This window comes from Physeter macrocephalus, chromosome 15 (genome assembly GCF_002837175.3).
Source record: "Physeter macrocephalus isolate SW-GA chromosome 15, ASM283717v5, whole genome shotgun sequence".
Classification (NCBI taxonomy): domain Eukaryota; kingdom Metazoa; phylum Chordata; class Mammalia; order Artiodactyla; family Physeteridae; genus Physeter; species Physeter macrocephalus.
Window position 1 is genome coordinate 8148153 of NC_041228.1, and position 13595 is coordinate 8161747.

At 41.7% G+C, this 13595-nt stretch overlaps 1 protein-coding gene across 8 annotated transcripts in view; it reads left to right on the plus strand.

Annotated features, from left to right (window-relative positions):
• The window catches only part of TMEM71 (transmembrane protein 71), a 29549-nt gene extending 16505 nt beyond the window's left edge, over positions 1 to 13044 (plus strand). For 4 of the 8 annotated variants that reach the window (XM_028500738.1, XM_028500741.1, XM_028500743.1 and 1 more), the window contains 6 exons: positions 1657 to 1842; positions 5443 to 5518; positions 8551 to 8612; positions 8704 to 8764; positions 10795 to 10850; positions 12037 to 13044. In XM_028500738.1, the coding sequence (XP_028356539.1) occupies positions 1657 to 1842; positions 5443 to 5518; positions 8551 to 8612; positions 8704 to 8764; positions 10795 to 10819 (410 nt within the window). In that variant the 3' untranslated portion in view covers positions 10820 to 10850; positions 12037 to 13044. Of the gene's footprint in view, positions 1 to 1656; positions 1843 to 5442; positions 5519 to 8550; positions 8613 to 8703; positions 8765 to 10794; positions 10855 to 12036 lie in introns of all 8 variants that reach the window. The other 4 variants (XM_028500745.1, XM_028500746.1, XM_028500739.1 and 1 more) reach the window with 3 other exon arrangements.
• The last annotated feature ends 551 nt before the right edge of the window (positions 13045 to 13595 follow it).

Sequence of the window (13595 nt, forward strand, 5' to 3'; positions counted from 1 at the left end):
ACGGGCCCAGCCGCTCCGCGGCATGTGGGATCCTCCCAGACCGGGGCGCGAACCCGGTTCCCCTGCATCGGCAGGCGGACGCGCAACCACTGCGCCACCAGGGAAGCCCTAACTATTTTAGATACCACGTGTGTAAGTGGAATCATGCGGTATTTGTCTCTCTATGACTGGCTTATTTCACTCAAAATAATGTCCTCCTGGTTCATCCACCATGTTACAAATGGCAGGATTCTCTTTACTCATTTGACTGTTGGTGGATATACTCGGGTTGTTTCCATAACTTGGCTGCTGTGAATAGTGCTGCAATGAACAAGGTCCAGGACCTCCTCTGCAACTTGATCATTACCGGACGCTCTGCATGTTTCACTTTCTACTGTTTCCTTTTTGTATGGCAACCAGCTGGGATGCTTCTGCAGATTGCTTTGTCAAGAGGCAGCAAGTTGTGGGTGGGAGGGTGGGAGGCAACCTGCAGGGTTGGCAGGAATTCCCGTGTCCAGAAGCATCAGTTCATTAGCTCAGTATCCAGGCCTGTCCTGTTCATTATAGGATGTTTCACAACATCCCTGGGTTTTATTTCCTTAGATACCAGTGACACCCCATCCCTTCTCCCCTGCTCAAGTTGTGACAACCTAAAATGACTCCAGACATTGTCCAATTTTCCCCTGGGGAGAGAAATTACTTCTGGTTAAGAAGCACTGTTATATGAGGACCCCAATTGTCTCTTGGAGTTCCACAGTCATTCCCACCTTCCAAAATGGGGAGGGGCCTCTCGCCCACCTCTCACTGCTGAGTGAGCACTTCCACACACCAGGTACCTCCTGTTACACTCATGCTCCAAGTTGCCCTCAGGATAAATCTTAGCTCCTGAGTGAGTGTGACCCATGAGGACCTTCGTGATTTGACCCCCTCTTAGCAGTCCAGCCAGAATCATCTTCCAGGACTTCCTGTCTGACCACATAGGAGGCCTCCCTCTTCTGGGAACCCGCCACTGTTCTCTCCCAGGCTGATGTCTTTCCTTCTCCCCCTCTCCCCTCCCTCCTCCCCCCTTCCCCTCCTCCTCCCCCTCTCCCTCCTTCTCCTCTCTGCCTGGCCTGCCCTCTTCCTGCTGTCTCTCTGGAAGCACTCCTACTCATCCTTCAAGTTTCCACTTCAGCACTCACACACTCCCTCCTAGGCTCCATCTGGACACCTTCTGCCAGGCTTCCACATAGCAATGACCTCGTTGCCTCTTAGCTGTGGGCTTGTGTGCCTGTCCCTCTCTAACTGTGAGTGGGGCACAGCAGTATCTATTTTGACTTCCGACTCCCAGCCTCTTGAACTGTGTCCTGTGTGCAGTTATACAATAATTCTGCATTGAATGAATCAACAGATCCGCCCGCCCCGGGGCTCATGAAGCTTTTGCCTTCCCCTCTACCCTGGCTCCCCTTCCTGAACTCTGGCTTGGCATCTTCTCTGGGGCTGTCACCTGTGGGCTGCCTTAGTCACTTTATGATCCAGACATGCCATGAAAATAGAGGTTAGGAAAAAAATATCTCTGCTCGTTCAGTTCCAATTCTCCGTCCTTCCTGAGACTATTGTTATGATCATTAGTCACCGAAAACACACACACACACACACACAAACACACACAAGCACGGATCCCTTCTGCTTTTCCAGGAGGTGGTTTGGACTGTTCGCTGACGGATAACTGGGAGTTGGAGAAGCTAAATGCAGAGTCTGTGAAAACCTCCTTTTGCAGCCATGTCACCTCTAGGAGTCCCGGAGAAAACTCCCACAACCTGCCTCCTCAGTCCCAGTACACAGCTTCTGAACATTTCCAGGAAAACATTTTGGATCATCCAAGTGAGTTTTTTTTTTTTTAATCTTTGCCACACCCAAATAATTCTTCCTTTCAGGGCCCAGAGATGACTAATGTCCCCTTAGGTGCTGGTATCAGCCTGTGCCCATGTGATGCATTCGCAGAGAAGGTGATTGATTTGGAGGTGTCATCTTTGAGGCACCAGAAGGACTGGATTTGCAGTGTTATTTATTTTTTAAAAACCCTGAAGACATTTGGCAAAATGTTAAGCTTGGCTAAAGCGGAGTCGTGCGTACACAGGTGTACGTTATTATCATCTTTATACTTAGTTGTGCATTTGACATACTCTATAAGAAGAAAATGAAGGGAAGAAAGAGAAGAACGTCCTTTCATGCTGTGCCCCCAGCAAGGAAAGTCAAAAGATATCAAGGCATTGGTATCTCCTGTCAGTAGTAAATCTGAAATAAATTCAGCAAGCATCTCCCTTAATCTCTAGCTTGCTAATATCAGATTAATCATGTTTGCACACAGTGTCGCCTCAAGGCTCTATCTTCAGCTTGCCAAGGTTCAAAGCCCAGTGCCCATTTGTTGGCTGGAACTCAGAAGCCGTTTACCCAACCCTCCAAAATTTCACGTTTTCATCTGTAAATGGAGATAACCATAGTGCTTACCTTGTAAATGACTAAAATGATCCGTGTCAAGCACTTAGCATCGTGTATACTAAGCACTCCAAAAATGTGACGTTATGATTACATAAGATTGAGGTTAAACGGAAAAATAATATCTTCTCTTTGTTTGCCTTCCCCAAATCATGAATATTTATTTCACTGACCACTTCTACTCCCAAAGACCAATATGCTCTGCTTTATTTTGTTCCCAGTGCAGCTATTAGATAAGTGTTGAGGGTTTTTTAGTTCCCTTTCGAGGTGTTGGGATGACAGAGAAAGCAGGGTTTATTTTTTAGACAGTTTCCCGGTGATCAACACCTACTAAGGCTTCACAGCCACCTCCTCCAGGGAGTCCACCCTGTTTTCTGAGGAAGAGGTGTTAAGTGACCCCTTTTTGTGTTCCTCCATGCCCATTTCCTGCACTGCTCTGGCATGTTTACTTTTGTGTCTCACCCATCACGCTGTGAGCTCCTTCAGGGTGGGCACCACGTCTCAGGCATCTGTAGATTTTAAACTTACCCAGGTAGTGCTTGGCACAGATCAGGGGCTCCGTGACTCTGGTGGACCAGTTGAGTGTGCCATCTCCATTTTACAGATAAGAATACTCAAGTTCTGACAGGTCAAGTAAGCCTCTGTACGTGTTCTTTGTTGTATCTAGAATGTCTCCCATGGGCTATACCTGGAAGACCCCTACTCTTTCTTCAAGGTACAGTTCAGAGGAGACCGCTTCTGTGGGGCCTCCTCTGCCCCCTGCTGGGGGGTTGAGGTAACACTTGGCTTCCCTGAGATGTCATAGCACCCAGCACCATGTATCTATCTCTCTGTTGACGCCATCTTCCTTTGCCTCACCTGGCTGTGAAGCCCTGAGTGGACAAGGTCTCCATTTGATACTATTTTATCTCCTTTGCATGTAGGGTTTGAGTGTGCAGGCTGTTTCAGGTGATGGTTCATATGCTAGGGATAGAGGCGTACATGGCATCATCTTTATCACTCAGGGCTTTTTGAGTTCCAGCAGATGGCAATCCAACTCCAAATGGATTAATCAATCATTGAATGTATTGCTTCATATTATTAACACTTCCAGGCCAACATTTCAGGTTTCTGTCAGTCTCTACAAGTCTCTTTTCTTCTGTGTCAGCTTCACTCTTTAAAATGCTACTTACTACTACTCCATGGTAGTTCCTGCTGGCTCTGTACCTACAACTTCCCATGTTCAAGGCCAGCAGAAGGAGATTATTGGCTTCTCAAGTTAGGACAAAAGGGCAGGCTTCCTTGGTTCTGGAAGGGTCCCATTTACATGACAAAACCAATCCCTTTGTCAATAAATATGTAAAGCTCCAAATGGCTTGGAGTGGACCAAAGACTGGGAGGGAAATCAGTCTGTCCATGGGGACCATGTACTAGGAGAAGGGGAGAGGGGGCTTCCCAAGGAAAATATGGGCACTGCCAGCAAAGAACAGCAAATAGATGCTGGCTATTCTCAATAGTCTGGTGGGGAATTATAGAGAAAGAAAACAGCAATTTTAATTCAGTGTGAAAAGGTTGTTGATGGAGACAGGCATGAGGTATAATGGGATTATAAAGAGGGAGAAGCTAAGGGCCAAGGGGGAGTTGAAGGCATCCAGGCAGGCTTCTTGAAGGAGGTGACACTTGAACTAAGCCAAAATCAATGCTAAGTGAACGGCTACTGAGGGAATGAATCAATGAACACCTTGTCCACAATCACACGATGCATATCTTTACAGAACTTGAATTTAAACCCAATTTTCCTTCAGTATTCAAGTCTAGTGATCTTTGCAGTCAAGCTAGACTTATTTCTGTGAGAAAATGGGTTTCAAATTCTACATGAAATCAGAGGAAGCTAAGAATAGAAACACACTTTAGAAGGATGGTTGAGTGTTCAACTGAACCCACAATAACTTATTTAAATCACAGTATACACGAAATACTGTACATTTGCAGTGACGTCATTCACAACTGCTGTATCTTACATTGCCAGTCTCCAGTGTTCTGCCCGCATTATGGACTAAGTAGGTTTTTGTTAGCTGACTCGATCTCCATGCGGAGCACAAATGGCAAAAATAAACGCGTTCATAGCTCAAAGTCACTCCAAGTTTTAAACAACTATTTAAACAAAAATTGAGCTTTTGAAGCATTTGGCAAAGATTAAGCTGAGGTTTGTTCTATTTTCCTTTAGATCTTTATGTGGCCATCCTTAAACTAGCTCTGATTTCTTTTAGGTGATTAGAATAATACTCAGGGTCACAACTGGTTTAACTCTTCCATTTATAACTTTTGGAGGATTTGCAGTCATTTCCACTGTGGCTTAGTAGCACTGAAATATTTTACGATAGCAAAGAGTTTCGTAAGGACAGATAGTTCAGAATATTTATTCTCTTTTTTTGCCCTTTAGAGACTCCCAGCATGCCAAGTTGCCATTCTCTTTCCCTGCCCCATTTTAGGCAAAACATGGTGTTCTGGCTAGATGTGGTTTTTCAATCTTGGCTCTGGCACCTCATAGCTCTGTGACCTTGTACGAATTTCATCGTTTGAAATTTGGTCTTCTCATTTGCAGAACTGTGATAATGGTTCCCGCCTCACGCTTTTGTCGTGTTGATGAAATGAACTGATGTAGGAAAGCTCTTTGTGAATCATAAGTCACTCCACAAATTTGAGGCATTAATATTATTAGCAATATCATTCCAGTTAGATTTCTGACATTAGCATAAATTCTAAAAAGCCTTTCCCCAGCATTAAAGTAAAAGGCAAGCCCCAAACTGTTTATGTAATGTAATCATTTATTTATTATTTTAGTGATAGGGCAAAACTGATCATTTTCAGGAAATGTGTAATGAATGGCCCTGTACAACATTTGATAATTTTATCTTATTACTTATGACAAATTACTTGAGCTGACGTACGTTTGAAAACCATGTTTTTGAGTTCTAATTCATTTCTTTTCATTTTTCCTATTAGAAACCAGTTTGTTACAAAAGGTCTCCTTTCAAGCAAATCTGTTTGCTGCATGCTTAATTATTTCTGCCTGTGCAAGGTAATTCAGATTTTATGTTCATGCAGTTGTGTTTCATAATTAATGAAGCTGTAATTGATTGATGATTTCCTTGCCTTGTTCCGCAAACCATTTTAGGTAGCTCTGTGGTTAACATTTGTTCATTTGTCTGTCCATTGCCTTTTTATCTATCACCTCCCTCCTCCCATTATCTCACAAAACATACCAAAGGCAGTGGATCTTGCTAGAAAGTGGATTTTTACCATGCATTATCCTTTGTTTAAATCCTCAGTGACTCCCTGTTACAGATACAGTCTAAGTAACCCTACTTGGAGTTCAAGGGCATGTAAAGTCCTCACAATGGAGTCCCATTGGGACTCCATCTTTCCCATTATATTTTTATATCCTCACATAAAATGTCTCCTCAGCATCTCAGAGGACATAACACTCTTGCCTGGTTATAGGCACGTTCCTGTTCTACCCTCTGTCCATCATGTCCTTCCTATTGTTTTCTTGCCCAAGTCTCCAGGGCAGTGATCAAGTCCCATCTGTGCTAAACCCACTTGTGCCTCAGGGCCTTTGCGCTTGCTATTTATTCTGCCTACTACAGTCTTTTTTTTCTGGAGAAACAATAACTTGTGCCCTTAATTCTTTCTGGAATCTGTCCAAATGTCACACTGTCAGAAAGCCCTTCCCTGACAACCCTGTATGAATAGAATACCATTCTCTATCGCACACATCTCACTTGGCTTTTCTTCGGAGCATTTATCACCACCTGACCTATTATGTGTTCACTTGTTTAAATGCTAATGATCCGTCTTTCCCTACAAGATTGTAAGCTCCTTGAGAACAGAGACGTTGTGCTAGGGCCTCATCGATATTTGTTGAAACAATGAAACAGGGATGAATGGTACCGCCTGGGGTCTTTGTTGCCCTTGAACTCCAGTCACTAAGTGCTGCTTCCTCTCAAGTCCCTCCTGTTGACGATCAAGTATCTCACATCACAAGGATCACTGGAGGGAGTTGTATTTTTAAATACAAAGCCCTGGATCCCATCCCTTGAGATACCAATTTAGACAGAGTGAGAATCCATACTTTAAAACAGCTTCCCAGATAATTATGAGGTTTGAGAAGTATTTTTAGATCATAATGGAACCAGAACACAAAGGGGTTGGGGGGAGTCCTGTAGTTAAAAATACATTTGCAAAATTCTGCATTACATATCCCAAGTTGGAGGATCACAATGTGTATTAGCATAATAAAGTCTCAGTGAAATAATGTGGTGAAGAAACCCGTTTAGCTTTATTTAACTTAGCTTTTCCCAAACTTAGCTGATCATGGAAACTTTTCTTTATTTCACAGGGCTATTAATAAAGTGTTCCTCTTAGGTTAATTTCTGTAGAAACTCCTCCCTTAAGAGGAGAAATTGACTCCCCATCACTTGAGTTTGAGCTCCATTTGGAAACTTGCTTCCAAGCAGTAGTGTTTGGAAAGAGGGGGAAAAGGAAACTTTTCAGGTGAGAAAACTGACAAATGGTACCTCAGATGATGAAGGTCAACATCAAAAGGAATGAGTTATGTTGATGGCATGTACCCTTGATATGATGAGAATGGCACTTCACCTCTAGGGTCTTCTGAACCCCAGTCTAACCATGAGAAAAACCCAACTTGAGGAACACTCTCCACATTATCTGACCAATACTCCTCAAAACCGTCAAGGTCATCAAAACCAAGGAGAGTCTGAGAAATCGTCACAGCCCAAAGGAACCTAAGGAGACATATGACTAAATGTCATGTGATATCCTACGTGGGATGCTGGAAAATGGATCAATTAGGGAAAAACTGTAAAGTTCAAATGAAGTGTGGAGTTGAGTTATTAGTGATGCACCGATGTTGGTCCCTTATAATTATGGCAAAGGTACCATGTACTGTAAGATGCTAATAACAGAGGAAGATGGATGTGGGGTATGTGAAAACCCTTTGTATTCTTTTTTGCAAATTCTCTGTATATCTAAAGTTATTCTAAAGTAAAAAGTGTCGTTAAGTAAATAATTGTTTTTTTAAAAAAGAACTATTCCTATGGGCAACAGCATGGATGCACCTCACGGATATTATATAAGTGAAAGATGACAACAGAGTCTATGTGATTGTCAAGAAAAGGCAAAACCAATCAGTTACTACAGATGTAAGAATAGTGGTTAATTTGAGGGGATAAAGTGGGAAAGATCAACAAAGGAAACCTTATGGGGTGCTGGAAATATTTTATTTCTTGCTTTGGATGATTACAAGGGTTTATATTTTTTAAAAATCCAAAATGTGCACTTTATATGCTTTAGTGTACATTTGCTAAAGCTCAATTTTTAAAACTTTTTAAAATGCCTATGAAGAGATGTCTGAGAAGATATTTGTCAGAATTTAATCATGAATGCTTCAGGGTGGTGGGATTTTTTTGATGACATTTTCCTTTTGCCTTTGTATTTATTTGTAATCTCTTTCAATATTCATATTTTGAGCACAAAAACTATAAAAATATTATTCTTCAAAAAGAAGAAAATTCTTCAAAAAGAAGAAAAATATTATTCTTCAAAAAGACAAAAACCCAAAAGTTTAACACCCTCTTTTGTCAAGGTTATGAAGCAGTAGGCATACAAAGTTTCTCCTTTTTTTTTTTCTAGAAGTTTTATACTTTTGTGGTTTACATTTCAGTCTATGACTCATTTTGAGTTAAATTGTGTGTTAAGGTGTCATGTCTCTGTATACGTTCGTTTTTCTGCATGTGTGTAAACAATTATTTTGACACCATTTGTTGAAAAGACTCTCCTTTTTCCATTGCATTGCTTTTGCACCTCTGTTAAGGAATCACTTAACTTGTATCTGTATGGGTCTATTTCTGGAATTTCTATTCTTTTCCCCTGATCTATATCTCTATCCTTTTGCCAATACTGCACTATCTCCATTACTGTAGTTTTATAGTAAATCCTAAAATCATCCATCTATGGTAAATCTAAAAGAACATCTCATGTGTTGGAACTATACAATTAGTTTGCTAAGCCTGAGCGATCCTGCTGTTTCAGATGGTTTCTGGGAGGAATCATAGCCAGTGTCTTCACGTGCTCCTTGGTGATAACCATTGCTTGTAAGTAACCCACTTCCCAAATTACTGCTCTGATTCCTGTATTTCATTCCAGTTTGGGGCATTTAAAAATACTTTCTCTTTCTCCTCCAAGATGCTGTCAAGTCATTCCTTCTCAGCCTTGCCAACTGTTTCAAAGCCACCACCTGCACTTGGTAAGTGTCGCCTGTGTTTGCCTCATTTGTACAAAGACGACCACAATCTGATATCTGAGAATGCTTTCTGCTGAGTAATGGATGGCAGTGACTATGTACAAGAAAGGTCCTGATTATTTGTCCTGAAGAATACTTTCTATTACTGCTAAGATCTTATAGTAGTATTAACCTGTCTCCTAAATTCCTACACCAAAATAGATAGAATTAGTTTTTAAGGCAGCAAGACTTAGGAAATAATATGAATTTTTAATTTTTAAATAGCTTTTAAAGGGCTCTTATAGATTCATAGCACTGTACTTCATAAATAGCTCATATTAAAAGGCTTTTATCTTAGAGTTTCCCGAAGAGCTGGCAAACTGCCCGTGAAATGATCTCAATTACAAACTGTGACTTCTCCACCATCTCTCACCCACTTAACGATCCTCCTATATGCTGACTGCCATAGTTCAGCATATTTCGGAGGGTGACTGGGGTCTGGGTGAGGTGCTCACAGAATCTCAAACAGCCTGCAAAGTGCCATCCCCTTGCAAGATGGATTGTGTTAATTACCCTCACTTTAATATGGCTGCCAGAGTTCGACTCCCAGAGCTTGGAGGCTGAGGTCTGTGATTCAAATTAGTTTACTGGCCTTCTCTCTTGACACTCTGGTGCCCTATTTATGAAATTTTTCTGTTAATTCTGAAATCACAGTGCTGCTTAGTGAAGATTTATTTTGTTTTGGACTCCGGCCAACATTGATTTACTGTCACACTGAGTGATGTTTCCCTTCCTTTCCTGGCCTTCCAGGTTTCTAGGGGCGAGCATCTGGTATAGCTAAGTTTTATTTAACCTGATAGTTAGAATATTGGGTCCTGAGGTCACCCGAGAAATCCTTACTCTTTAGTTCTTATAAATTAATGATATTTGTTTAAAACTTTTCTAAGATACCTACTTCTCTCCCTCTAGCTAAGGGGTTGTGCACAGGTGTATCTCACGCGAGGTTAACCACAGATTTGCATGTGTGCTCAGCTTTTTGGGCTGAGATGTTGCACCGGTCAGGACTGGACTAACCTATAATGTCTGAACAAAAGACTTTCATCCAAAGAGTCAGTTTGTAACCCAACTTTCAGAAGTGTCAGATGGTGAGAATAGTAGAAATCCGTTTTCTTTGGGTTTTAAGATGAATATGTACAATTAATCAGAACGGCAAGTATCATCTTTTTAGGAAGCTTAATGAGGGCGGAGTTTCTCAAAGCTGGGCATGGGGACATTTGCTCTAGAATCAACTGGGGAGCTTGTTTGAAAAGCAGAGGAATGGATCCTGATTCCAGACCTTCTGAAGCCAAATTTCTGAGGAGGTCTTTATTATCAATAACCTCCCCAGGAAATTCTTTGCACATTAACTGTGAGAGTCTTGGAAAGATGGTTTGTAAAGCCTTTACCCCTTGATTTCTAAAGTGGCATCGCTTAACCTACTAAATCTTTATTGAGAGTTTATGATGTGTTCGGTGCTGCACTGGGTGTCCAGTAATGCTCAGCAGACATTTATGGAGTCTCTGCTAAGGGTCAGACACTGTCATTAAGTGCCAGGGTTACAATGCCAAGGCCTCGAGATTTCAGAGTCTTAATTACAGGGACATGTAAATGGCAAGGTTACATTTTGAAGTTACATTTTGAATGCGATAAGTGCAAGCCCAGAGTTAGCACAGAGGCTATGGGATCACCAGGAATGATGTTTGGCTAGACCAGGAGAGGTAAGGAGGGTGGGCAGGGAAGGCAGGCTGGATAAGCCAGTATCTGACCTGCAGGTGTTATGTCACCTGTTGCTTTAAGGGCATCTCCCACTGTTCTGTGCTCCTCTTAAAAGAAATTAGATCAAGACCAGGATGATATTTCCATCTTAAACCCTCTCAGCTACAGCCTCATTTATGGAACAAGATCTCTTCTTTGATTACTTGTGTACATACTTCAACTTGCTTTTCTCTCGTTTCCTCTCCATTTTTTCCTGTTTCCTGCCCACCGACCTCATATACACACACTCTTGCATTCAGGATCTGTGAGAACAAGGACTATTGACTTCATTTCTGTATCCAATGCCTTGAAAATAGTAGGTACTCCATAAATATTCATTGAATTGAATGTATTTGCTGTCTCTTTTCTTAAAGTACTTCCTTTAGAGCCAAGAGCTCTGCTCCTGTACATTAAAGATTTTGTAGCCCTCTTCCTCATATATAAACATATCCAGAAACCAATAAGCCAAAGACATGGTTACTAACAGGAACGACTCACAGGTCTCCTCCAATAATCAAGGAGGAGAAACTACGGGAACTGCGGACGAGCACTGAATTCAGTTCAACAAACATTACGGAGCAGCCCTCCCACACCGGTCCGGCGCTGCCACATAGTTAGATTAGATAAGATACCTGCTCTTTAGCACTTTATCATTCTCAAATCACATCCCTTTTCATACCATAATGCAATTCTTACTCAACCACCTTCTTGGTTAAATATAAAGTCTTCAAGTTTGGGGACTGTCTATACTGCTCACCATTGGTTGGAAGGTCCCTTTCAAATGAAGGTCAGAGGTACCCCATGTCGCCAATAACGTGTTGGCATCAGAAGTGTCCATTTTGCATTTGTGACCTCACAGTAGCAAAATGGACAACATCTCTTTTGTCTACTTCTCCATGAAGAAATATATGTTTATACAGTTGGTGAATGAATGAATCAACTTTAGGGAGTAGAAGTATGGGGAAAACTCACTTGTTTTGGGGGGAGAGAAAAAAGACAATATAAAATAGTAGTTAGGGCTTCCCTTGTGGCGCAGTGGTTGAGAGTCCGCCTGCCGATGCAGGGGACGCGGGTTCGTGCCCCGGTCCGGGAGGATCCCACGTGCCGCGGAGCGGCTGGGCCCGTGAGCCACGGCCGCTGAGCCTGCGCGTCCGGAGCCTGTGCTCCGCGACGGGAGAGGCCACAACACTGAGAGCCCCGCGTAACGCACACACACACAAAAAACAAATAAAATAGTAGTTAACTAAGTACCAAGCTGGGATTAGGGACAGAAACCTCTGTAGCCTGTGCCAGGAAAGGGAGAGAACTGAGAATTAGTATGAGGAAAAAGAGCTGGGGCACCACTGTCCTAGTTTTGATTATTCAAGGTAGTTTTGTGTGTGTGTGTGTGTGTGTGTGTGTGTGTGTGTGTGTGTGTGATCATGCAGTAATTCAAGCAGATACTGCATTTTCTCGTGTATGTGGATGGATTATGCATTTCTTTCCTCCTTTCTCTGACCTAGGTTTGCCAAAATTTGACAACCATTCAGGAGAGCCTCTGATGAATGTCTTCAATCTGAATATCTGGAAATTGTCCCATCTGTAGTCTGCTTGGAATCAACCGTTTTATTGGAAAGAGTGAACAAGTGGATAATTGAGAAAAAAAAGCATTTTAATTTGGTTATGTGGTTTAAAAAAAATCTCAGTTTTGGCCTCACAATGATAAGATGCTCATGAAAATAATATTAATTTGTCTTGTGCAAACACAAGCAGTTGAAAAGGAAAGGGCTGGGAAACGTGACAGAGGACAAACCACCTGGATGAGTGTTCTCTTATTATACCTTAAGGCAGTGGTTCTCAAACATTAATTTTCTTTAGAGAATTCTATGAGGAGCTTATAACAGTGCAGATTCCTGGGCCTGCCTGCCTGTACCTATCCCTTGCCGAAACGCTGCGGTTGAACAAAGAAAGGGAATTTACATAATCAGCGCCAACTTGAAAGTAAATAAATGCGGTTTGTACATAAAAGATAATGTAGAAAAAGTTTCCAGTTCTTCCCAAGGGATGGCCTAATAGAAGGTGGTGACAGTAGATGATGGTTGATGGAAAACGGGCAGGAGAGAGCCATTTTTCAGAAAGTTCTTCTTTCTAACCAGTTTCTTTACCAAGTTTTCAATCATCTTGGCACTCATGATTACCTGTCCCTCAAACTTCAATTCAAATAAAGATATAACACACAAAAAATACCTCAGGGGCAAAATAAAGGCAAAACACCGCAGTGCTTTGAAATACACAAAAATTGTACAGTTGCACTGAGGTATTACAGGAGACGCTCCCTCACCATCCCTCTTGCTTGGTATATGTTTCCAAATATGGCCTGCGATTCAAACTTGCTTTGTATGATATTCTCTGGCTGGAGAATTGTGTGGAGAAAATTGTCTCTGCTTAAAATGGTAATGTCAGAATATCACTTTTTATATCAATTGTACTTAGTGCCTTTTTGGTTGAAAAAGTTTTATAGTAATAAATAAATGGAGTCATCAATGACTTGGTTTGGTCAAATACTAGTCGACATGTTGCTGTGAAGGTATTTTTTGGATGTAATTAACATCTACAATCAGTGGACTTTAAGTAAAGCAGATGACCCTCCATGATGTGGGTGGTCCTCATCCAATCAGTTGAAGGCTTTAAGAGAAAAGACTGAGGTTTCCTGAGGAAAAAGGAATTCTGCCTACTGATCGCAACAGCCAAATGCTGCCTGAGTTTCCAGGTTGCGGACTCAGGACCACAATATCAACTCTTACCTGAATCTCCAGTTTGCTGGCTTGCCCCATAAATTTTGGACATGTCAGTCCCCACAATTGCATAAGACAATTCCTTAACATCTCTGTAGATAGGTAGATAGATATAGATACCTATAACTATATCTATAGATATCATAAGTATATCATATATGTCTTACGTTCTTGGAATATACTATTGGTTCTGTTTCCCTGGAAAATCTTGCCTAATACAGCAGGTGTTATAATCACCTTTTGATAGATAACCTTGGAAAAGTTTGATAACTTTCCCAAGGGCACGT